At 36.1% G+C, this 27,759-nt stretch overlaps 1 protein-coding gene across 2 annotated transcripts in view; it reads right to left on the bottom strand.

The window, feature by feature from the left end:
* Positions 1-27,759, bottom strand: part of OLA1 (Obg like ATPase 1) — a 168,318-nt gene that overhangs the window by 122,863 nt on the left and 17,696 nt on the right. For both annotated transcript variants that reach the window (XM_060016570.1, XM_060016569.1), the window contains exons 3-4: positions 19,851-19,994; positions 14,376-14,503 (exon numbers count right to left, since the gene is read on the bottom strand). In XM_060016570.1, the coding sequence (XP_059872553.1) occupies positions 14,376-14,503; positions 19,851-19,994 (272 nt within the window). The remainder of the gene's footprint in view (positions 1-14,375; positions 14,504-19,850; positions 19,995-27,759) is intronic.

Below are 27,759 nucleotides of genomic sequence, written 5' to 3'. Positions count from 1 at the left end.
TAAAACATGTCGGAAAAGACAATCTAGAAAAAAAATGAGAACGCCTCAAGCACCTAAAGTAGATATAAGACCACCATGAATATGAGGATATGTTCAAGCAATTAAATTGTAAACAGCTAGTAGATTACTGCATACAACATTACAATGTATACAATATTACAATGCAAACTAGAAGGAACTGTTTCCTACTGCTGCATTATTTCCACAGTAAACAGAAGTTGATTATTAGAATGCATTGTATATGTAGATGAGAACCACTGCATAATTACTTAACCCATTGAATTTGTACCGAAGAAACAAAGGAAACATGTTTTTTGGTCAGATTGTTTACTGCAATCCAATACTAGATTAATTTAATAAATACTGCTGAAAAAGAAAATTACAGGACCCAAAGGAAAAAAAACCCATTATTTTAGGATACAATCAAAGACAGCTTTATATTGGCAATTTGTGTTTAGGCAAAAATGCGTGACTCATTTTAAACTCTTAAATGACGTGCTTATGAGGAAGGGGGGAGGTGGTCTCTTGAAAAACAGTAATTTATGTTCATGGTAATTAAAGGTGATTTACAAAACATATAAACACGTAACTTAACCTAAAAGGGGGGATGGCAATTAAATGACAGCCTTTTCACCTTCTCATTTAGCAGTTCAATAAAGTGGTAGTGCCTTGAGGGTTACAACTAGAAAGGCAACTTAAAACCTATTTCTTCCATCAATGTTACCTTCATCCCTTTTTAGCAAACACAGGCAACAAAACTATAGGACCCCTCTGGAATCTTACTGTTAAAGCTCTAACTAAGCAATTTAGGCATATGAAATTTAAACAGATATAGAGTAACTGCAATACAAAACTGAGTGAAGACGCGTCTGCCATTGATAACAAAGGAGAAAGGATAAGGCTTTATTTTTCCTGGCCAAAAATTCTAACCATCTGCACAGAAATCATCTACATAGATTAATCTTAATTCTATCCCATAAGAATTTGTCTGCCCAGTTTGAGAAGGGTAAGCCCAAAAGAGAAGTAAAATCAGTCAAGGGTTTAAAATCATCCTGGGGTGTGGGGGAATGACAGACACACTTCCTAAGAATTATAAAACTGCAGAGATCTTTCAAAATAAAAAGAAATGACATCAAAATCGAACTACAATTAGCAATTATTCCCTAAATGGAAATATTCTACTTACTGACGTAGACTCCTTTTTTTAAGGAAAATAAACATTGGAAAGTAAATTCAAATAGAAACTAAATTCCTCCCTGTAATCAGGAGAAGAAAATAAGCATATATCCTTTCAGATTTTAAAGAAAAGAAAAGAAATAGAGTGAAATCTGATAAAACCAAAACTGCCTTCTTATTAGAGATGATGGAAAGGGGGTGAGGATAAATACATAATTAACTTACAATTTTATGTGGACTATGGAATGACACTAATTTTTTTCTAAAGCACAAGTTTTTGTACCTAAATTGCATATAATTCAATCTATTTTAAGGGAATACTTTTTGATATCAAGTAGATGGCTACTGATTATATCTCAAACAACAATGGGCTGGCATGGCTAGCAAGGGTTTCCCTTTGCTTTGACAAATTAACAAAGGAATTTTGTTTAGAGGACTGCACTGGGCATATTAAAACAACTGGTGTAAAGACAATAAAAATGTTAAGAATCTATTTAGAAGACTATGCTTCTTTTCCTATTATCATTCTTACTCTTGGGGGGAAAAAAACCCAGATGAAATGAAATAATGAGCTCTCAATGACCTTAACCCAATCTTTTCATCGTTCAAAGCCCAGCTCAGGTTAGGGGGCCAATTCCTGGCTCTACCTGGCAAGGGCACAGATAAAGCTCCCACAACCTCCCAGGGTAGAAGGAGGAAGCTGGATAATATCGCCTTACCAAGAATACATGGAATGGGGGAAGAGATACCTGCACAAAAAGGAATTAGTTTGTTATTAGAACAAAAAGGTATAAAGGCAGTCCTGACTTCCCCACAGCCTCCTCTTCTCCCCTCAACACACACACACACACACACACACACACACACACACGCACACACACACACTTTCACTACATAACAGTAAGGTATCTTAGAAATGCACATTTTTTTTCTTACCCAAAATGTATTCACTTAAAGGTGACAGAGACAGTAGGATTTGTGGAAAACATGAAAGAAAAAGGGAGTGATGGAATGTGGAATTAGTATATAATGTAAACAAAATAAAATAAAACTGGAAAATCTTAGGTATTTTTACTCTATGAAATTCTTTCATTTTGTTTTCCTTCTAAATTACTTACAGGGGTTTTTTGTCTGCTAAAGATTCAAACAGAGAAAAATATTTTTGAAAATAATCAAAATTAATTTTCAGAACTACATTATCTTTCTTTTCTTTCAAAATAAAACCAGGCTTACAGGCTATTTTTCTAATTACAAAATAATACCTGGCCAGAATATATTTAGTTTGAGAACATTTGTGACAACAGAAAGGCAGGAAAAAAAGCAGTGAAAATTACTTATATTCCCTCTAACAAAATGTAACTATTGCTAGCATTTTTGCATATATTTTTGCAGATTTTCTATGTGTTTGTATTTTACTAAAAATAAGATCACATTATAAATGTTCTTTCGCAGTCTTATGTCTGCATGTAGTAATATATGGTGATGGTATTTTCATTCAATGACCACAGAGTTACATTAACATTTTTAAAGACTGCAAAATATTATGCAGTATAGATGTTGTATAAATTATTTTTCTAACATCTTTATTGGAGTATAATTGCTTTACAATGGTGTGTTAGTTTCTGCTTTCTAACAAAGTGAATCAGCTATACGTGTACATATATCCCCACATCTCCTCCCTCTTGCGTCTCCCTCCCACCCTCCCTATCCCACCCCCCTAGGTGGTCACAAAGCACCAAGCTGATCTCCCTGTGAAACGCAAGTATTTTTATGGCAGAACAGACCATACAAATATAATGTGTGGGAGCTCTCAATGAAGTACTTCTTTAACAACAGAACCCACTAATTTAGTTACCTGAGAGTAAAATTCTTAACTAAATCATCCTGGCAGAACTAACTTGATTAGCCCAGCTTAAAAATCAAACATTTTACAGAGATGGCAGAAGATCACTGACAACTCCTGAATCACTGCATTCTAAGCCAAAGCCATCTTCTCCTTAATTTAATACAGAACTCCTGAGAATTTTATTTGAATCATTTGTGCATACCTTATATTGGTATTTAAATAAGAAAATTCCTCATGTTTTAAAAATCAGAGTAATACATGCTCACTTTTTAAAAAGCCAAGGATCTAAAAAGGAAAGTCACCCACCTCTCTCTCCATCCCAATTCCATTCTCCCAAAAACCTATGAACAGTTTGATGTATCTCTTCAAATTTCTTTCTATGAATATAGTGTAGAGCTGAGCTATCTAATACTATAGCCACTAGCCACATGAGGCTATAAAATACTTGAAATGTGGCTAGTCCAAACGGAGATGTGCTCTAAGTATAAATTACACACCAGATTTCAAAGACATGGCACCAAAAATATATCAATAATTTTTCATATTGACTACATGCTGAAATAATATTTTTGATAGATTAAATATATGTTATTAAAGTTAATTTCACTTTTTACTTTTTTAATGTGGCTATCAGAAAATTTTAATTAGATACATAGCTCACATTATATTTCTATTGGTCAGCACTGGTACAAAGGCTAATGGTGCAGGTTTTGGAGTCAGACTTGCCTTACTGAGTACTACTCCCAACTATACCATCTACCAGCTATGTAACCTTGGACAGATGTTCTAACCCCTCTGTACCTACTTCTGACTTATTCTGAGAATTGAATGAAATTCCTCACAAAAACCACTTAGCACAGAGCCTGGCACATAGTAAGTACTTAATAATATTTCCTGGCAACAAAAGAATAAAACTATAACCTAATTCTTTTAAAATCACTATACGGCACCTGTCTCTTCAGAAAAGTCTCCAGTTATACCTGTAGGTCACTACTGTGCAGAGCAGGTAGTCTCTGAAAAACAATGTATACCAAGCACTTGAATTTTCTTTCTCTCTCTTTCACACACACACACACACACACACACACACACACACACACACACACAAATACATGGATCTTGAACATGTTTACTATATGGATCCTAAACGCTTTTTTTTTTGGCCGCACCGCGCGGCATGCAGGATCTCACTTCCCCCACCAGGATTTGAACCCACGCCCCTTGCAGTGGAAGCAGAGTCTTAACCACCAGACGACCAGGGAAGTCCCACAGATCCTAAACATTTAGATCTAAAAATGTACAAAAGCAGTGTGGTATGGTGAAAACCTGGAAAGAAAAAAGGACTTAAAGAAGAAAGATGGGGGAGTTCCCTGGCATCCCAGTGGTTAGGGCTCGGCGCTTTCACTGCTGGGTCCGGGTTCTATCTCTGGTGGGGGAACCAAGATCCCAGAAGCCACGCTGCTCGGCCAAATAAAGAGAGAGAATAAGGATGGACTCTATGCGCAGTATACTAGCTATGTACCCTAGCAAAACTGCTTAGCCTCTCTCTCTCAGTATCCTCATCTGTACAGCTGGGATAACACCAATCCTGCAGAATTGTTAAGATTAAATAGAATAATATATTAGAACGAATCGACCATAGTACCTAATTCATACTAGGTACTGAATAATCACGTCTCTTCTTCTGGACATCAAAATAAAATGCCAAAACAATTCAGACAGGCTAATAATGTTAATGCTGAAGTGCTTGCCATGCCATAACTGCCTGTTCATACCCTGAAGAGGTAGTTTAAAAACATGCTGGCTGTATAGTCATCCCAGGTTCCCTACATTTTATCCCTTTAACAAGCAACTGGAGAACAGAACTCTGGAAAGAACAGGGCACCACATACCCCACCCTCCCATCATCACTACCAACATAATACACGCACACGCAAACACATACCAATTTAGCTGAAAATAATCAAGTTGTATTTGAAATTTTCTTTCCTATAACTATAAATGATTACATACTTTATAATTAGCAGTTCTATAAATCTGGACCTCCTATATATTTCTAAATTGGGAACAAAACTGTCCCATACCTCAGAAAACAGAACCTTTGTTTCCAGTCTACAAGGTCTTATCTCTAAGTAGCTGCTGAGAAACTAACAAGTTTTATCTATAAACAGCTTGACAGTAGGTGCAACGATAGAGCCAAAGGTGCTGTCCTTCAGATAACACACAAACACCTTAGCTTCCTATTGAAAAATCACTTCAAAACTTCTAATGCCAGCTTTAAAAAGCTAAGGATTCAGTGAAATCAATAGCCTCGTCATGTTCAAAGCTTTAAAAATTTAACAATAGGAAGTTACATTCCTTCTAAAACAAGTCATACGGCTCACAAAACCCTAGAGAAAAAAATAATCATTTTTCTAAATAGAAAACCTGTTACAAGTTACTGCATGTATATGAATTTTAAAAGAATTTGCTTCCCATAATATTGTCACTGTTTCCCTATTCTGCACTGAATCTTTGGCAAACAGTTTTATTTGAAGAGACTCCTGTTTACGCGAGATGTAAGAAAAGCCTATCCCTTCTTCACAAAGTCTCTCAAATTTGCTTTCCCTTCAACTGTCACTGACAGTTTTCTGAAATCCAGTCCTCATTATTTCTTTCGTGAAATACTATAAGAACCTCCTGGCAGTTCTTTTTGCCCCAAACTTCTTCCCACTAAAATCTGTTCAGAATGTGTTCATACATAGTTGATAGAGCATCAACTCTGTTAACTAAGTGACATAATCCTGTATATTATCCATGAAGTGGATAAAATCCAAATTTCTAACTTAACAAAACTACAAATTATCAATATCGATATACCCAATAGGGATGAATCTCACAGACATTATGGCGAGAGAAAGGGGGAAGGCACAAAAGAATACAGAATGTGCGATTACATTTATAAGAAGTTCAAGAATAAGCAAAACTAATCAATGATGATGTAAGTCAGAACAGTGATTACCCTGAGTGGGGAACTGACTGGGAAGGGTGACAGAAATGTTCTCTACCTTGATCTATGTGGTCGTTACACAAGTGTATATACATGTACAAATGCATCCAGCTATGCACTTCAGATTTGTGAATTTTATACTTTACTGTATTTTCTATCTCAAAAAAAAATAATGGAAAATCAACTAGAAAAAAACAGTTGTGAATATTTACCTGATTATGAGAAGGATAAGAACTTTCTAAGTATAAAGGTAATAGAAGAAATCAAAGGAAAAGACTGATAAAAGTATTTTCACGAAGATGACACATATAATATATCCCCATGTGTCTGCATTGTATGAACAAACTCTAGAACAGAGATCAGCGAACTAAGGCTTGTGCCCTATTTTTGTATGACCTTAGAGCTAAGAATGATTGTTACACTTTTTGAAGTGCTGCAAACACACACAGACACAAAGAACATGCAACAGAGCAAAATGTTTACTATCTGCCCCACTAAAGAAAAAAATTCCCCAAGCCTTGCTCTAAAAAATAACACAAAAAACTAATAAATGCCTCACTTATAAAGGCAAGACAGAGGAATCAGAATGTGAGTAGGAAAAAGATTTCTCAATGTATACCCCAATGTTACATCAATTTTCTTTTTGAACCATGTAAATGTTTTACCTATTCCAATATATGACCTGTCTAAAACTATTCAAAAAATTAAAACACTATTATCCCCTTGGAGATAAAGGAGGAGAATTTGGATGTATCTGATAGAATTCTAAGTGTATATACCCATTGGCCTAGTAATTACACTTCTAGGCATCTCTTAGAGAAATACCCAGACATGTACCAAAAACAAACAAAAAAACCTGTATAAGAATTCCATTAACAACATTCTGTTAAAAAAAAAAAAAAGTCAGAAATGATAATGCCCATACAGTATGCTAAGTGAAATAAGTCAAAGAAAGACAAATATTGTATGATCTCACTTACATGTGGAATCTAAAAAAGCCAAACTCAAAGAAACAGAGAGAGTAGACTGGTGGCTACAGAGAGTAGACCCCAGGGGCTGGGGTGGGGGAAATGGGGAGATGCTGGTCAAAGGGTACAAACTTCCAGTCACAAGATGCCTAAGTTCTGGTGTCTAATGTAAAGCATGGTGACTATAGTTAACAATACTCTATTGCATGCTTGAAAGATGCTAAATGAATAATCTTAAATGTTCTCAACACACACAAAAAATGTTAATTATGTGATGTGATGGATGTGTTAACTAACCGTACTGTGGTAATCATTTCACAATACATACATATATCAAATCATCACGTTGACAATGTTATATGTCAATTATATCTCAATAAAGCTGGGAAAATAAATAAATAAATGCCCACAAATAGGAAGTACTAATTCAATAAACTCTGGTACTTTCATACTGTGGACAATGGTGCAGCAGTTAAAAAATAATAAAGCAGGGGGCTTCCCTGGTGGCGCAGTGGTTGAGAGTCCACCTGCCAATGCGGGGGACGCGGGTTCGTGCCCCAGTCCGGGAGGATCCCACATGCCGCGGAGCGGCTAGGCCCGTGAGCCATGGCCGCTGAGTCTGTGCGTCTGGAGGCTGTGCTCCGCAATGGGAGAGGCCACAACAGTGAGGGGCCCGCGTACCGCAAAAAATTAAAAAATAATTAAATAATGAAGCATGAAATAAGCCAGTCACAATAGGATAAATATTGTATGATTCCATTCATATGAGGTACCTAGAGTAGTCAAATTCAGAGACAGAAAGTAGAACAGTGGCTGACAGGGGCTGGGGGAAGAAGGAATTGGAAGTTACAGTTTAATAGGTACAGAGTTTCAATTTGGGAAAATGAAAAAGTTCTGGAGATGGATGGTGGTGATGGGTGCACAACATGTGAATGTAATTAACATCACTGAATTGTACACTCAAAAACGGTTAAAACTGCAAATTTTATGTTATGAACACTTTACCACAATTTTTTTTTATTTATAGTTAAAAAAATGTAGAAATTAAAAATCTAAGTTCACAAGAAAAACAATGAAGCAGCATTAAAAATAACAGTCTATTTGCACTCACACAGAATGATCGTTTATTTAAACTCCAAAATAATTCTTTAAGTACAGTATTACAATCCCCATTTTACATGAGAAAACTGAGGTTCAAAGACAAGGTGTTACTTTTTCACAGTTACACAGCTAGAAAGTAAGAACTGACAGTTACACAGGTTTGATTCTAAAACCCACATTCGTTCCACTTTACTCTAGGCACTAGACTGAAATAGCAGAAAAATAAAATAGTTGCTTTATGCTAACATGATTCTGATTTATTTTCCCTTTCATTATTATCTTTAATGTCATTTAAACAGTAACTAATTTTTAACAGACCACTTTGAAAAGTATATCCTGAACGTCATACCTCTGCGTTTCTGCTTCAAAGTGAATGAAGGCTAGTTTTTTTGGTTCATAAAAAAGCTAACTCAGCTTATGTGAATAACTAACCTATTAAGGAAATGTGGATAGTTTGCTTCAAAAAACTTTTAAAATAAACAAACACGGTATTTAGCTTTTTAAAACAAAATCTTCACAACAAAATTTTCCATAAAAGTGATATATACTAAGTATAATGGGTATCTGTTTTGTTTTCAAAAGCAGTTAATCCATTAAGTAATTTTTAGAATGTTAATTTCTATTTATTTTTTCCCAAACACTGGAAACTGTTATTTTTCTTTCTCAATGACATGATCAAGTAAGGAAAAGCAAAAACAAACAAAAAAAAAGGAAAATTATGAATTCATAAAGAATTTCTGTTCTATAGTTAATACATATAACTAGCAATGTATAACATACCCGTATCTAGTCAGAGTTGTTTATCCAAAATCATAGGTGCCACACGGCAAAAGTATGGAGAAATTCCCACTTTTTAAAAGTTTTTAGTTTTTTAAATCATGCAAACCATTAAAAAAATGTTCTGTATGGTTCAAGAAACCTGAAAAGCAGTCAGCTGAAGAGTAACACATCTGGATCAAGAAATAATTTCTGCAGAATTTCAAAAGTTCAAAATACTTTGGGAAAGGGGGAATAATTAAGTAGGAAGATGATTATTTAGAACATCATCAACATTCAAAAACAGTTTGACACTTAGACCAAAGAAAGGAATATATACCTCAGATAAATAACTGCAGGCACATGAAAAAATGCTCAACATCGCTAATTATTTGAGAAATGCAAATCACAACTACAATGAGGTATCACCTCATTCCAGTCAGAATGGCCATCCTCAGAAAGTCTACAAATAATAAATGCTAGAGAGGGTGTGGAGAATAAGGAAACCTCCTACACTACAGGTGGAAATATAAACTGGTACAGCCACTATGGAGAACAGTATGGAGGTTCCTTAAAAAACTGAAAGCAGAGTTACCATATGAACCTGCGATCCCACTCCTGGGCATATATCTAGAGAAAACCATAATTTGAAAATCTACATGCACCCCCGATGTTCACTGCAGCACTATTTACAATAGCCAAGACATAAAAACAACCTAAATGTCCATCAACAGATGAATGGATAAAGAAGATATAGTGTATAGTATCTATGTGTGTATATAAATATATATATATATGTGTGTATATATATATATATGTGTGTGTGTGTCTGTGTGTGTGTGTGTGTGTACACACACACACACACACACACACAGGAATATTACTCAGCCGTAAATAAAGAATATTGCCATTTGCAGCAACCAACATGGATGGACCTAGAGATTATCATACTAGGTGAAGTTAAGCCAGACAGAGAAAGACAAATATCATATGATATTGCTTATATGTGGAATCTTAAAAAAAAAAAAAGATACAAATGAACTTATTTACAAAACAAAAATAGACTCACAGATAACAGAGCAATGCAAAAAGTTTCTAAAACCAGGGATTGTGAGACCAAAGCTATAGTCACGTGAATTTTAGACCAAGAATTTTCAAACTGTTAAATGTTGCCTTTATGTTGGAAATAAATGTCTTCAGAAACTTGAAAAAAAAAAAAAAAAGATCAACAGACATAGGAAACAAACTTATGATTACCAAAGGGGAAGTGGGGTGGGGGGAGAGGGATAAATTAGGAGTTTGAGGTTAACATATACATAAAACAGATAACCAACAAGGACCTACTGTATAGCACAGGGAACTATACTCAATATTCTGTAATAACCTATAAGGGAAAAGAATCTAAAAAAGTATATATATATATATACACACACACACACACATATATATACATGTATATATGTATGTATAACTGAATCACTGTGCTGTACACGTAAAACTAACACATTATAAATCAACTATATTTCAATAAAAAATTAAAGAAATTTAATGAGACCTCAAAAAAACTTTAAAAATACAATAAAACAAAAGTATGAAAAAAAACATTAAAAATGCAACTCAACTGAATAACTCCTGTAAACACTTTAATCTGCCTCCCTGCCCCAAGTCTCCATTCAAAACTTTATACTTAAGTCATCAGAGAAGAAAATCCTTAATATAGTGGACATGGTGAATCCCCAGCTACCTCCCAGGATCTTTTCCATCACTTCTACTCCTCGTTATTAATCCTATCCACGCTGACAATTCCTTCATTGTGCTAGGGCCTTTGAAACAAGCCATTTACTCTGAATAATCAATCTCTCCTTCCCTCCTGCTGCTAACTTATTAGCCCTCACCCAACCTTTACCTCTCAGCAAAATCATCACTTCCTCAAGGTAACACCACACACACACACACACACACACACACACATACTGTCTCTGTTCTCTGTACGCAACTGGAGAATGACATCTAGTGTTCATGTGACCATTTATTCAATGTCTGTCTCCTCCACTGGACTGTAAACTCCATAAAGGAGGGTCATTTTCTTTTTACTCACCATTACATCCCTTAGAATCTAGCACACTAAAAAGAGAAGCTCCACAAATAATGTGTCAAATGAATAAAACAGAGTGGTCTAAAGATTCAAAGTCATTAAGAGGTACAAACAACTAGGTATAAAATAAGTAAGTTACAAGGATGTAATGTACAGTACAGGGAATATAGTCAGTATTTTATATCTTTATATGAAGTGTAATACATAAAAATATTGAATCACTATATTGTACACCTGAAACTATATTTTGTAAGTCAACTATACTTCAATTAAAAAGAGTGCTTGTTAAAATAACTAGATTTAAAAGTTAAAAAAAAAAGATCTAAAGCCAACAAACCTGTCAGAATAACTATTTACATTTAAAACAAGTATAAATTTTTGATGCAAGGTATATATTTACATCCATCTAATAACCAAGGGAAATAAACAAGGTGAGGGGAAAATTAACCTTTAAGAATCAAACTAACGGAGAGAAACATAACATTAATAAATTAAAACTCTGTAATAACCACAACTTACCATTAAAAATTTTTTCTCTCTGTTTTCAGAAGTTCTAATGAAAAGCTTTACAGTGCCCTGAACACACGAATACATATCATCCTACACTGTCCCTTTCCTTAGTAGTTTAAACCAACTGTATAAAACAAAAATAGATGACTTCCCTAGTGGCACAGTGGTTAAGAATCCGCCTGCCAATGCAGGGGACACAGGTTCGATCCCTGGTCTGGGAAGATCCCACATGCCATGGTGCAACTAAGCCCGTGCGCCACAACTACCGAGCCTGTGCTCTAGAGGCTGCGAACCACAACTATCGAGTCCACGTGCCACAACTACTGAAGCCTGCATGCCTAGAGCCCGTGCTCCGTAACAAGAGAAGCCACTGCAATGAGAAGCCCTCGCACCACAACAAAGAGTAGCCCCCACTCGCCGCAACTAGAGAAAGCCCGTGAGCAGCAATGAAGACCTAATGTAGCCAAAAGTAAATTAATTAATTAATTTTTAAAAATAGAGAAACTAAAAGATATTAACATAAAAAATGGATTTTTCACACCAAAATTAAAATGAAGTAAAGAAATAAAACAAGTTTCAAACATGCTAATAATAAGCAAATAAGTAAACAATTCACAAGTACGTCTTTTTTTAAGTCCAAATACAATAATGTAATTACACATTTATTAACATTATTAATCAATATCTGTTTCCACCACTAGACTAGAAGCTTCATAAAACGAGAAACTGTATTAGATTCTGCTACCCACTATATATTTCCAACACCCAGAACAGAAAAAACATTTACTATTTAATTAACGAATATTAAATAAACAAATGAACTGCATTTCTGGTGACTTTAAGACGTTTGAAGAAAATAACCTTTATAAAGAGTAATATTAAAGATAAAATTTTATTTCACACTCATATTTAATAACCAGTTGAAGATGAAAATATACCATAATTTGGAATTAAAGAATTCTCACTTTTCATAGCTTCAAAGTAATCACTTTATCCTTTTATTCTCTTCAAGTCTTTGTTATTGCCTGTAATTCTACAAAGGTTTTTAAAAAATTCTTGTTATAAATGTATCATTCTGTGTTCTGTGCACTATACAATAATATATACTGTATTTCATCAATTCTAAGGTGCATATTTTCACAGTTTAACATATTTCAAATCAATCACTATAAGAAAGCATGTTACCTAGTTTAACTGGATTTTTTTCCCTTTCTTAACAACAATATCTTTAGCCTGAATGAAATACAATAAAGTATGTATGCTCCTAACCAAATTCATTTTCCCCTAAAGGTTAGAAAAACATATCAGATGAATATTATACAAGAGACAACAAAACCAAAGACTTTATTACATATATGAATGGTTTCAGGCTATTCTCAGGAACTTATCATCACCCGAAACTGCTCCAGCTCTGAAAATTTTAAGTCAAATATCCCTCTCAACCACACACCCGCTTACAGCCAACATACCTGTTCCTGAACCTCATCAGGAAATAGATCCTTCCACTTTTCAGTCCTTTCCTACCTTCACTGCTACCCTATGGTAAGCTCTATCCCACACATCAGTTCAATCACTCACACCCCAACCTTCAGTTCTCTTGGCCCCCATCCTCCTGTCATACCTGCCCTATCAAGACTACTTCCTTAAAGACATCCCTATCTGGATGTCCCTGGTACACATTCAAAAAACTGTCCCAAACTGAACTCTTTGACTCTGCCAAGACTTGCTGCTCCTTCTGTATTTAACATCTCAGTGAGTAGCATCAAGAGTCATTCAATTGGCCCAGTCCAGAAACCCAGTTGTCACACTTGATTCTATCCTCTCTTTGAAACTCTCACATCAGTCACCAGAACCAGTGAAAAAACAAACTGTCAGGAAAACAGAGGCTCCCGCCAATGTACAGACATTAGGTAACACTACTCAACATAACTGAAACCCCACACACACAAACATATAACCTTATTCTTTGCCTACATTCCAAACCCTTCCAGAAGGTGTCTCCAAACCTTCATCCAAGTAAAGCTACCTAGACCAGTGCTTCTCAAACTACCTGTTATGGGCTTTTGTAAAATACAATAAAAATGAATTACTAGGCAAATGAATTTTTTAAAAGACATACATAAATACTAGCACAATATTTTAATTAAATTCAAATGACCAAAAAATTACTCAAATTTTCTAAATGCTCACTCTCAATTGTTTATAGTTATCTGTCAAGGGCCAGTAACAAACAAAAGCACTGAACCAGACCCCACCTCTAATTTATGTTTCCTTCGTTTGCTCATTATAATATTATTAATATTATTACCATAAAGTACAGTCTTGACCTGAGCCTTAACCTAAAACTTTCTATTTTGTCAGAGAATTACTTTGTTCTTGGTTCACTTCTACAGTCAAAAGAACACAAACCAACATATAGTTCTACTTATTTTCTCTCTGCTTTATATCCCTCTCTCCATCAAGGACTAGCTGATCTATAGTCTCTCCTTAATCCTTTCATCTTTAGTAAATAACCTGGATGATTTTCTTTCCTCTGAAGTAACGGTATCCCCTCCTCTATCAATTCTGCCTTTTCAACACATGGAAAAGCAAAAATGCAGACAAATTCCACAAGTTAAGAAAATTTCAAAATGCCTTTACAATCAACAAAAGTACTTCTGCATAAAAACACTTTTCAATGGGTCTAATCCAGAATGGGATAAAATTCAATTACAAAATGACAGCAACACAGCATATTACTATGGAATAAGCCTTCTCATATGGAGATGATACTTAATCACATTAAGTCACAATCAACAGACAAATCCACAATTCACCTTGTGAAGCTAAGCAAACTTTATTTTATTAATTATTTATTAATTTTACTTTCACAATAATGGAAAGAAAACACGGATCATAATGAAATCAATCAATTAAATAAACAACTGTACTTACGTGTTAGATGAAAGATTCCATCACAGGCACTAATATGAGATAAAAAGGCATTTCCCAGGCCTTGCCCATTGTGAGCTCCTTTCACAAGGCCAGCAATATCCACTACATTTAGAAAAGCAGGAATTTTGCTGAAAAACAAACGATGATTTTAATATAAAATAGTACTAAGAACCTGTTTATTAACCAAATGGCTTTCCCAAACATGTTACATGAATTAATTCTTTCCTTTCTAGAACAATGTTTATTAGACTCTCAAATGAATTAAAAAAATTTAAACAAGAAATAATCTTTTAAAACATTAGGACTTTCTGGGGCTTCCCTGGTGGCGCAGTGGTTGAGAGTCCGCCTGCCGATGCAGGGGACACGGGTTTGTGTCCCGGTCCGGGAAGATCCCACATGCCGCGGAGCGGCTGGGCCCGTGAGCCATGGTCGCTGAGCCTGTGCGTTCGGAGCCTGTGCTCCGCAACGGGAGAGGCCACAACAGTGAGAGGTCCGCGTACCGCAAAAAAACAAAACAAAAAAAAATTAGGACTTTCGGGCTTCCCTGGTGGCGCAGTAGTTGAGAGTCCGCCTGCCAATGCAGGGGACACGGGTTTGTGTCCCGGTCCGGGAAGATCCCACATGCCGCGGAGCGGCTGGGCCCGTGAGCCATGGCCGCTGAGCCTGCGCGTCCGGAGCCTGTGCTCCGCAATGGGAGAGGCCACAACAGTGAGAAGCCCGCGTACCGCAAAAAAAAAAAAAAAAAAAAAATTAGGACTTTCTTACCTAGGAAAATGAAGGGAAAACATTTTAAAGCAGAACAGATGTCTTTATTGTTACTCTAAAAACTAAAACTCATATCATTAATTTTATTATACTGGCACATGCACACATACACAAAAGCAGAGAACATTTAAACAGTATACTGATACAAGTCAAGGTAATCATCATAGAATGAGCCAACGTACTCAACAGATACTTTGTGCCAGGAACTGGACTAAGTGCTTTACATGTATTATCATTCTAAAGTTCAAACTTACTCTATAAGATGGGTGTTATTTATTAAACCCACTTTACAGATGAGGAAATTAAGCCATAGAGGAGTTAAGAAATCTATTGCACACAGGATCACTCAGCTAATAGTGACCAAAACTGCTATTCAAATATAGGATATCTGGGTTTGCATTTAATCACCATATAGGTTTTACAGCCCCAAAATGCACATGTAATGATGTGAACCAATTGTCAGCATAGTAATAACGTAGCTGTTAACAACAGCAGCAGAATTAGACACAGTAAAGTAACAGTTAACACAAATTAGAAAACAAGAAAACCAGTCAGCCATGTAGAAATGGAGATTAAAGCATATGAGTAAATAAAGCTACTTTCAATGTCATATGACAAAGGTGTACGGTATATGCATTTATGTATCCTTTGTCAATTTTCAGAGTATTCATTTTTCAGAATGTCAATTTTATTACATGATAAAATACAACATAAAAGTTCCACAAGGGCTTCCCTGGTGGTGCAGTGGTTGGGAGTCCGCCTGCCGATGTGGGGGACATGGGTTCGTGCCCCGGTCCGGGAGGATCCCACGTGCCGTGGAGCGGCTGGTCCCGTGAGCCATGGCCGCTGAGCCTGCGCGTCTGGCGCCTGTGCTACGCAGCGGGAGGGGCCACGGCGGGGAGGGGCCACGGCGGTGACGGGCCCGCAAACCGCAAAAAAAGAAAAAAGTTCCACAAAATGCTTTCCTATTATCTGCATGGAAACTGAGTCCTTTTAAAATAACTGTTCTATAAAAAATTTTTATACAAATAGAAATTACTTCATAACTGGTACCAGCAAATCCACAGAAAACATACATAAGATGGGGTTAAGTTTTTGGTGACTACTGTGGTTGCCTCTCCAGCATCCTTTGCCCTTTCTCTTGATGACTATTGACTGTCATTTGGCTAGCCATACCTCGCCAGTGTAGCCTGGAGCTTTGAAAAAGCTGGCTCTACACCTAACTCTAGAAGGGGGCATGTAGCTTGGGCCTATACTAAGCAGCTTAATCTCATTCCCTAGGCACAATTAATGATTCTAGGACCTCTGCCTTGCCCCATTTGCCTAGAAAGGCTTAAGGAGAGATTTGCCAGAGAGGGTTAAGAGGATTCTTGAATAGAAGATCGTCAGTCCTCTGACAGGGCTTCTAGAAGCAAACCGCTCTTCCTTCACTCTGAACAAGGATGAGAAAGTATACAGTTCCAAGATTTGAGAGTTCCAAATGATTTGGTCATTTGAGATGACCAAAGGGGAAGGCGATCTTATGATCAAGCTGATAAAGTAAGTAAAATGGAGAGGGGAACAAAGCCAGATCCTTGATGACACAACTGAGGTGCTGAAACCAACACAAAATACCATGCTACCTGTTACTAACTCAATAAATCAATTTTTAAGTCCATATGTTAGGTGCAACCAAACTCATCTAAATAATATAACAACTAAAACATATCACCCATATGATAAATACAAAGTACAGTAGCATAGATATGAGAGGAAAGGCCCTGAAGTTGAAGGAAGAAGTCTGGGGTTCTAGCCCTGGTTGACATTAACTATCTGTATGACCTTGAGCAAATCATTTCACCTTTCTGGGCTTCCGTTCCTTTTATAAGGAAACCACACAGGACAATCTATAGCTCTGAGATTCTGTTTTCTAATGAAAATGAGCTTCTTAATTCTGATTCTTGATTTAAGGCCAGGATAAAGGTTTAAACCATTAATATATCGCAAAAAATAAAAACTTGAGCCCTAATTCAAAGATTTTCTATATACTGTACCAATGATTTTAAGACTACTTTATGTTTTTAGACCTTATGAAACTTTCTTGAAATTAAAATAAGGTTTAAAATCTTTTTAATCACTATGATATTATGAACACAGAATACCAAAAACATTTGTAAGTCTTTCTTCAATAGAAACAAATGAAAATGATGAGGAGGATTTTTCTTCCATCAAAAAAACAAACAAAAAACCTGGAAACTTGCAATATAACAGGTAAGTTTGGGGTTGCAAGAAGAAAAACTATGAATTACTGTCAATTCTTCCTTATTTGCTTGACCACAAAGAGGACAAAATTAAGTTATGGAAAAAATGAAGATGGGTTCCCATTCAACTTTTGTATTTCCATAAAGGTGTTTAATCAATGTTTACCAGTAAAGCAAAAGAAATTTTGAGAAATTAATTCCCTCACTGCCTAAAATTTCAATAAATTTGAAGTCCATGAGCTTTATTATTGATTTTTTTTAAATAACATGACATTTATTTATTTATTTATTTATTTGGTTGCATTGGGTCTTAACTGTGGCAGGCGGGCTCCTTAGCTGCATCTCACAGGCTCCTTAGTTGCGGCACGTGTGTCCCTTAGTTGTGGTAGGCGGGCTCCTTAGTTGCAGTAGGCGGGCTCCTTAATTGTGGTATGCGAACTCTTAGTTGCGGCATGCATGTGGGATCTAGTTCCCTGACCAGGGAGCAAACCCAGGTCCCCTGCACTGGGAGCTCAGAGTCTTAACCACTACACCACCAGGGAAGTCCCTCCAAGAGCTTTATTATTGTTGTTGTTCTCTTCATATCTCTGGAGAATTTCAGCAATGTCACATGACCACACAGCCCCTCAGTGGCAAAGGCTCACACAAGGAGAGAGTCAGAGTGGGCAGAGAAGGCAGCACAACAGCAGCTGGGGCCTGGACAAGGAAGGCATCTGGGCAGGAGAGCAGCCCAGCAACAGGCAGGGCCCAAGCCAGGAGAGTGTCCAACCTGGGCAACAACCTGGTGGGTTCAAGGGATTTGCAACATATAAAGGGACTGAGCAAATAAGCACATTATGGGGACAACTGGAGAAAGCTAAATGGAATCTGTGAATTAGATGATAATATTAGATCATTGTCAATGTCCTGATTATGATGGCTTACTGTGGATATGTAGGCGAGTGCCTATACTTAGCAAATACAAACTGAAGAATTAAAGTGCAATGTGGCATCATGTCTGCAAGTTATTTTCAAAGGTTCAGAGAAATTTGAGTGAAAGGCATACAAACATTCTACATATAATTTTGCAGCTTTTATATAAAATTGAAATCATTTAAAAATAAAAAGTTTTTAAAAAGGATTCAGAAGTCAGCTTGAGGAGCCAATTTGAGGGATATAATTTGAGCTATATCCAATGACTGTGACATATTATAACCAAGTGAGTAACACTGATATGAATGAATAAATGAAAACAAGAAAGCTCTTCTTACAGCAGAATGTCAACTAATAAATGAAGAAGAAATGGTGGAATTACAAAATCATCATGTGACAATCATCACAGTAATAATTAATTCATAAAAAAATCAATAGATGCTAAAACTAGAGGATGAAAGTAAGAGAAGTAAATAAATTTGGTATATATTCTGTAGTTAGAACTCATAGGAATTGCTGATAGATTGGATGTAGGGGTGAGGAAAGAAAAGAATCAAGGATAGATCTTGGGCTTTAACTTAAGCAACTGAAGAAATAATAGTACTATTTATTGAATTCTAAACGTCTTGAGGAAGAACAAATTTGACACAGGCAGGGTGAAATCAAGTCCATTTAGGACATGTAAAATCGGAGGCACCTGTTTAGCCTTCTAAGTGTCAGTGTCAAGCAGGCAGTTAGATACACATCTAGAGTTCAACAGAGTTCAGGGCTGGAGACAAAAATTGGGGATTTATCACCACATTCAAAATAGTGAAAAACTAAAAGCAAACTAAATTCTCAATAATAGGGAAATGGTAAATAATCTGTGCACATTCATATAACATAGTACTAAACATTATATTAGAAATTATTATTTATTTAAATCTGTACTTTTTAATCTAGAAAAATATTAACGATACCCCAAGTAAAAATATATCAAAAGTATGGAAGGATCTACCTCAAAAGTATTTATATCTATTATATCAAGGTAGAAGTATAGGTGATTTTTACTCCTCTCTTTATATATTTCCATATTGTCTGAACTTCCTACAATAAAACTGTATTATCTTACTTTTTCTAATTAAAGATATAATACATGCTGTTATAAAAACTTCAAACAGAGAGAACTACAAGAAATGAAGAAAAAAATGACCTAAAAATTCCATTCCCCAGAGATAACCATCAATTAGTTTGTGATCTTCAGTTCATACATTTTCCTATGAATACACACATACATGTATCATTTTACATGAATGGAATCACATAATACAGACTAATTACTCCCTCTACTTCACACTCCCCAGAAAAAAATAACTTCAATGTTAACAATGGATGTATCCTTCCTCACCCTTCTCCAGGTTCTAGGTTACTTTTATAATCACCCAAAACAATAATGCTACATTAATTTTGAAATAAACAACACAACCCTTCTACATAATTTTAAATATATCACTTATATATATTTACTCAATCTATACAGGGCCAACCACATGAACAATGGCATAAAGATTCTTCTTACCTTGCTGGTTTGTGGTACTGGCAAAGAAAGTCAAACCTTTCATCTGGCACAGGTACTCTGCTCTCATTAGGATCAATAGTGCAGAATGGGAAGTTTTCTGCTGAAGCTTGACTATTGGTTAATACATTGAAGAAAGTAGATTTCCTAAAATGAATAAAAACGATTTCAATCAATTCTTAGGCTAACACTGAGAAAAATCTATCTCACTCCAATTTCAATGCTCAAATAAAATCCATAAGGATTATAAAACCAATCTGGGAATGCAGGGTGGGGGGTAGGGCGGGGAATACATTTTTACTAACAGAAACAAATGAAATTTACAACAATGCAGCTCATGATTTACAATTAAGTTATGCTCCTCTCTCAGTCTATTTGGAACATGAAAAGCATCTCCCCAAAGAATCTTTGTTATAAATGATAACTAGTCTCACAACACACCACAAAATCTATTTTACTCCTAAAGTACCTGGAATACCAGTATCATTTCACCTGTATCTAGTATAATCTTCTCTGGCATAAATGTAGAGAGGTGTTCATTTAGTTAGGTCAATCACTTCACAAGCATTGGCTAATTGTCTAATAGGAAATGGGAGTTTGGAGCTCAGACTCCCTTCTAATTGTTAGTGCATAAGGATTACTGGTAATCTAGAACTGTGAATGGTGGATTGTGAAAGTCAAAATGTGAATTTTTTCCAAGGTATAATTTTAATCAAGAAAAAGCTATTAAAAATGAAAGAACTGTTCACTAATTTTCTGTTATCTGATTTTTATCAGATAATACACACTCAGAGAATGCCAACTCGTATTACTATTCTATCTTTTCCAAACACTTTTTAAGGTAAAAATGTCTCCCAGATGAGCTCTAACCCTATATTCATCAGAAGTTTATACTTGCTACAGTTAGTTCATCTGACTGAATTTTAAATCAGAGAACCAGTCCTTTTTTTTTTTTTTTAAATTCTGAGACCCTTTTAAAAGAGTAATGAACAGGGACTTCCCTGGTGGTCCAGTGGTAAAGAATCCACCTTACAATGCAGGGGACGTGGGTTCAATCCCTGGTCAGGGAACTAAGATCTCACATGCCACGGGGCAACTAAGCCAGCACGCCACCACAACTACTGAGCTCGCATGCCTCAACTAGAACCCCCAAGCAGCAAACTATACAGCCCACCCACTCTGGAACCCGCACGCCACAACTACAGAGCCCACACACCCCGGAGCCAGTGCACCACAACTAGAGAGGAGAAAACCCACACGCCACAACTAGAGAAAAGCCCGCGCACTACAACAAAGAGCCTGTGCGCCACAACTAAGACCCAACGCAGCCAAATATAAAAATTTTTTTAAAAAGCCATCTCTGGGCTTCCCTGGTGGCGCAGTGGTTGAGAACCTGCCTGCCGATGCAGGGGACACGGGTTCGAGTCCTGGTCTGGGAAGTTCCCACATGCCACGGAGCAACTAGCCCCGTGAGCCACAATTACTGAGCCTGCGCGTCTGGAGCGTGCGCTCCGCAACAAGAGAGGCCACGATAGTGAGAGGCCCGCGCACTGCGATGAAGAGTGGCCCCCGCTTGCCACAACTAGAGAAAGCCCTCGCACAGAAACGAGGAGCCAACACAGCCATAAATAAACAAATAAATTAATTAATTAAAAAATAATAATAATAAATAAATAAATAAAATAAAATAAATAAAAAGCCATCTCTAAGACACCCTCTAAAAATAAAATAAAATAAAATAGTAATGAACAAAAGGCAACAAGGAAGGCTTACCTAAATACTACTGGTGAGAAGGATGGTTTGGCAACGATATATTAACTTGAACCTGCCCATAGGTCTTTAAGATATTGCTCTTATATCACATTCAGACTAAATATTTAGGATTAAAGTAGAAAAGTTTCCAAAAACAGACACTTAAATCATTACTGGTTACTTAGAGTACCAATGGTCAAATCAGTAGCTTTCAAATGCTTGCCAGAACAGACTCAGCTGAGAATTTAAAGGCATGCACTACCAGGCCTCTTTCCAGATTTGGTGTAGGCCCCAGTATTTTAACTCAGCTAACAACTCACTGAATAATACTGACTGTTGTAGAATTTATATTGGTAACCTCTAAGAGCCTGGTAACAATCCCAGAACTCTAGGAATGATGATTAAGAGGAAATTACTAGTTCCTATAGAGATAGCTTTTCTTTTCAATCCTGTTAAGATAAATGTCATAGTACTTAATTTAAAATAGTCTGTATATTTATCAAGTTATAGTCCATCTATTTCAAGAAAGACACTGAAGATTAATACAATTTTAAAAATTAATATATAAAATAAGGCAGATAATTTTTAAAAAGAAAACTCACATTCAAATTATGAGCTTTAAATGCCATGTCCATTAAAAATAACGAGGACTTCTTGGAGAAATTACTAGTTCCAGGTCTGGGACCAGAAGTATACAAGATGAATCTCAAACAATTTTTCCCCAAGGGAAAACAAGGAACCTAGTGAAGGCCATAGAGTCCTATCAAAAGCACTCTGGAGCCAATCTGAATAGGCCCACAGGCCAAAGATGGGTCAATCTGAGCATCTTTAAGGATAGCTACAATGAACTATAACAAATCAAATAACTTCATATCCATGAGCTGTTAATAATCCTCAACAAGACAAAATCAAAAAAAAGAAAAAAAAAAACCCTCTCTGGCTACCTTTTAATGATGCTAGGTGATTGATTCTTCTGATAACCGTTGAGTAAAACATTCATTGTGTCTTTCCTATATAAACTGCACTTTTAGAGTAACAAAGAGTTGATGAAGAAAAGATTCTTTTATAGACATATTCCAGCCAATAAATGAAAAAAGAATAAAAAACTTAGAATACCACCATTTTGCAACCACTAAGGAACTAATGAATTGGGTAATTATCACCAATGATCATTAACTGTCTCCCCCCCAAAAAGTACCTCCTAACAATTATGTACACCATCTTTCAAGTATTCCTGACATAAAAAAATTATATGATCAAAAATTATCTGAAACTTACCTGATCAAGCCTTTAGATATTACTATCACTTAACAGAAAATACAGAGGACAGGAGAACATATTAAATGACACCACATAGATGCAATTAAGAAAATTTGGACTTTGGAAAATTCTGTAAGACTAACATCCAGATTTCTCTAACAAGTCAACTGGTGGAGGGAGGAAATTCTGCTTCTGGGTGAGATGCAAAAGCTAACAGCAGACTAGAACTCTCACCCAAAACTAGAAAAGCCATTTAAATGCAGGATACAGAAAGTATCTGTTTGAAGGGGCTAAGAATCTGGAAATGGGACATTTGCCCATTCTAGGCAAAGTAAGGCGGCCAAGAATCCAGGGATCTCTCTTATGCAAGAACAGCTTTACTCGCGTAAGCTGATGCTGAAGTACAGGGAACCCAGCAAAGAATTAGAAGACTTGGAGGATGGACCTCAAGAACACGACCAGTTTTCCCCTCAGGATATTGCTCACAAAAGGGAGAATTACAAAAGTGTACTGAAGTAAATGAACTGGAGAGTAATATGCTCCATACCTTATTCCCCTCCCTACACAAAAATAAAACATAAAAAGTGATACTTAGGTTGCCAAAACAATCCATAAGTCCTTATTTACCGAAAATGTAAGTAAAGGGAATTCCCTGGCGGTCCAGTGGTTACAATTCTGCGCTTCCACTGCCAAGGGCGCGGATTCAATCCCTGGTCAGGGAACTAAGATCCCAGAAGATGCGCAGTGCAGCCAACAAATAAAAATAAAAAATTAAAAAAATAAAATGTAACTAAAATATTGCATACCTGCAATAAAAATATTACAAAATAATGGTACAATAAAAATACTTCAAGGAAAATTTAAATATATTAATTAATCCACTTACAAGACATTTGTGCCTTTCTTGGGGGACAAAAAAAGTGCAGTTGTATTTTTGTACACTGTAGATAAAAAACTGCTCATTGCTATTACCACAGTCACAGTAATTGCAATATAAAAAGTCCAGGGGCTTCCCTGGTGGTGCAGTGGTTGGGAGTCCGCCTACCGATGCGGCGGACACGGGTTCGTGCCCCAGTCCGGGAGGATCCCACATGCCGCGGAGTGGCTGGGCCTGTGAGCCATGGCCGCTGAGCCTGCGCGTCTGGAGCCTGTGCTCTGCAACGGGAGAGGCCACAACGGTGAGGGGCCCGCATACGGCAAAAAAAAAAAAAAAAAAGAAAAAAAAAAGTCCATAGGGAGTTCATGGAGTTATTTTCAAATTTATTGGTTTTATTAAGTACTACATTTTTGACTGCCTACCTGGACAAAAATATGTTTAATACTAAAGAAAAAAGTTTATCCCTTAAAACATATTATACAGTAAAAATATAGAAAAGAAAGTCCCATTATCTCTTAGGCTAAAAAAATTCTTACATGCAGTCAAACTAAACATGGAAGACATCTCCATTTTCACAGATCAACTCATCTTGGACAGGATTTTAAATTTCATAAAGTCCAAGTAATCTGTACCTTCCAATAGCTTTGTAAGTACAAAAAAGTAAAAAGGAAGAAGGAAAAAGAAAATTTTCTAAGGATTATTAGTATAGCCTTTAGCGGCAAGTTAAGACATTTTGATCTATTCAAATCTATTAAAGAAAAGCCTTGCAAAAGCAAAGAATTTTAAAGTTTTGGCTTAAATTGGAGTGGTAAAGCCCATAAGGCTTTTTGTGAAATGAGAATTTTACACACACACACACATTCAGATCCCTTATAAGGTTATTATTGAAGCTTGAAAGTATAAGATTCAAAATTGTAGGGATCTCTCTTATGCAAGAACAGGTTTACATAAATATTATTTCAGCAATGATATCATTAAAAAAAAGAGTGGCTAGACTTAATGTATGCCCCCTCCACTTAAGACCTAAATACTTTATTTTTGAAATTATATATTTTACTATAATAAATAAATCTGACTGAATATATGTTTTATCTAAAACCTTATGCAAAATTACAATATGTATAGGGAAGTCAGGATACCAATGCAAACTCCCCCAGCATTCTGAATTAACCATTCATACAACACACAACCAAAAGCATGGAAAAAAGAATATTCTTTCGAAATGTTTTGAATTTACATATAACTAAACTGTTAAAAAGTATCTATCTGCTAGATACAGAAAACAGAAATGACAGGAATAAATACCAATGTGTGTATACATAAGTTAGTATAACCACATATTTTTCCTAATTCTATCAGGTGAGAGGGCTTAAAAGAAGTAACACCCCAGCAGTAGGATCACATCTAGAGCCCAGATCTTAGTTTCTAAATACCATTCTTCGATAAAAGAAACCAAGGCTCTCTGGAGACAAGGTTAGGACACAAAAAATACACTATTAGCCAGAAATATCATACAGTGTCAGAGAGTAAGGAAATGCTTGAAAAGAAAAAAAAAAAAAGGAAAAAAAAAGAAAGGGAAAAAACAAAAAGAATGGAAAAAAAAGATGGAGGCATGTAAAAAGGACATAAAACGCAACTTAAAGGAGCTCCCAATGACCAAATCTGAACAATTTGAGCAACAAAATAAATACTGATAATATTGGATTAAAACCCAAAGAATAAAAAAAATTTCACTGAGTCTAAATAGAACTATATAAATGATTGAATAAATAACTAATTGTAGGGGGAAAAAAAAACATTCCATACAGAAGAATTCCAAATAATAAATGTAAAAGGAATAAAGGAAGTAGAATATCACCATTAGAACACCACACTAATAATTGCTGCAGGCAAAATCCACCAAGAAGTGATAAAGTTTAGCTGGGGAAACTTTAAGAAGAAACAGAATATTTAAATAGCCTCAAGATACCTTTCCCCCATAATACTAATTAATTACTGTGGTGATTTTAACAAATGTCCACAAATTCTTTGATACTTATTCCTTCAGGAGGTGGAGCTTAATTCCCCTCCCCTTGAGCATGGGTTGGACTTAGTGACTTGCTTCTAAGGAACAGCCTATCAAAAAGAAAAAGGATAATTTTACAGTGGAGAAATCTGGCAGACACCACCTTAACCAAATGATCAAGGTTAACATCACCAGTGACAAATCATGTTGCTATCATGTAGCCCCTCAATATGACACAATGAGAAAGGCACTTCACCTCCACAGTGTTCTTCCCAAAAGTCTACTGCATGATTTCTGATACCAAAATATATTGTAAAACTACAGTAATCCAAATAGTGTGGAACTGACATAAAGATGGACCCATATATCAGTGGAACAGAATAGAGAGCCCAGAAATAAATCCTCCCATATACAGTCAGATAATCTTTGACAAGAGTATCAAGACCACACAATGGGGAAAAGACAGTCTCTTCAATAAATGACACTGAGAAAACTGGATAGCCACATGCAAAGGAATGAAGACCCTCACCTTACACCATACACAAAAATTAACTCAAAATGGATTACAGACCTAAAGGTAGAGCCTAAAACTATAAAAGTCACAGAGGAAATATAGGGGAAAAACTTTGTAACGCTGGATTTGGCAATTATTTCTGAGATATGACACCAAAAGGACACGCAACAAAAGCAAAATTAGAAAAAAAATGAGACTACCTCAAACTTAAAAACTGTACATCAAAAGAAACAATCAACAGAGTGAAAGGTAACCTATAGAATGGGAAAAAAATAATTGCAAATCACATGTCTGATAAAGAGTTAATATCCAGAATGTATAGAGAACTAGTATAACTTAACAACAACAACAAAAGTAACTGTAAAAAGTAACATTAAAAAGTAGCAAAGGACCTCAATAGACATTTCTCCACAGAAGATAAACAAATAGCCAAGAAACATACGAAAAGATGCTCAACATCACCAATCATCAGTAAAATGCAAATCAAAACCACAATGAGGTATCACCTCACACCCATTAAGACAGTCACTATCAAAAAAACAGAAAACAAGTGTTGGCCAAGACGTAGAGAATTTAGAACTCTGGTACACTGTTGGTGGAATGTAAAATGGTACAGCTGCTATGGAAAACAGTATGAAGGTTCCTCAACAAACTAAAAATAGAATTACCATGTGATCCAGCAACTCCACTTCAGGGTATTTACCCAAAATAATTAAAAGCAGGATCTCAAAGTGATATTTGCACACTCATGTTCACTTCAGCATTATTCACAATAACCAAAAGGTGGAAGCAGCCCTAATGTCTATCGACAGAGGAGTGGATAAAGAAAAAGTCCACAGCATGAGGAAACATCAAACTGGAATTGAGAGACATTATACAAAATACCTGAATAGAACTTTTCAAAAGTAAATGAAATTTTTCATGACCTTTAAAAGGTCTATACAGGAAAAGAAAAAGGACATTAGCAGGAAAACTGGTGAAATCCAAAACAGGCTATAGTTAATAGTAAATAAATAAATGAGCGAAAAAAAAAATCTGAAATTATATGATATAGCAATAGTGACCAGGCTTCAGGTTCAAGACGGTGGAGTAGAAGGACGGGCTCTCACTCCCTCTTGCAAGAGCACCAGAATCACAACTAACTGCTGAACAATAATCGACAGGGAGACACTGGAACTCACCAAAAAAGACACCCCACACCCAAAGACAAAGAAGAAACCACAATGAGACAGTAGGAAGGGCGCAAGCACAATAAAATCAAATCCCATAACTGTTGGATGGGTGACTCACAAATTGGAGAGTACTTATACCACAGAATACTTATACTCCACCCAGTGGAGTGAAGGTTCTGAGCCCCACTTCAGGCTTTCCAACCTGGGGGTCCAGCAACGGGAGGAGGAACTCCCAGAGAATCAGACTTTGAGGCTAGCGGGATTTGATTGCAGGACTTTGACAGGAGTGGGGGAAAAAGAGACTCCACTCTTGGAGGGCACACACAAAGTAG

This window comes from Delphinus delphis, chromosome 7 (genome assembly GCF_949987515.2).
Source record: "Delphinus delphis chromosome 7, mDelDel1.2, whole genome shotgun sequence".
NCBI lineage: Eukaryota > Metazoa > Chordata > Mammalia > Artiodactyla > Delphinidae > Delphinus > Delphinus delphis.
The sequence above is the reverse complement of the archived record's forward strand: the minus strand, read 5'-3'. Positions and strand labels throughout refer to the sequence as shown.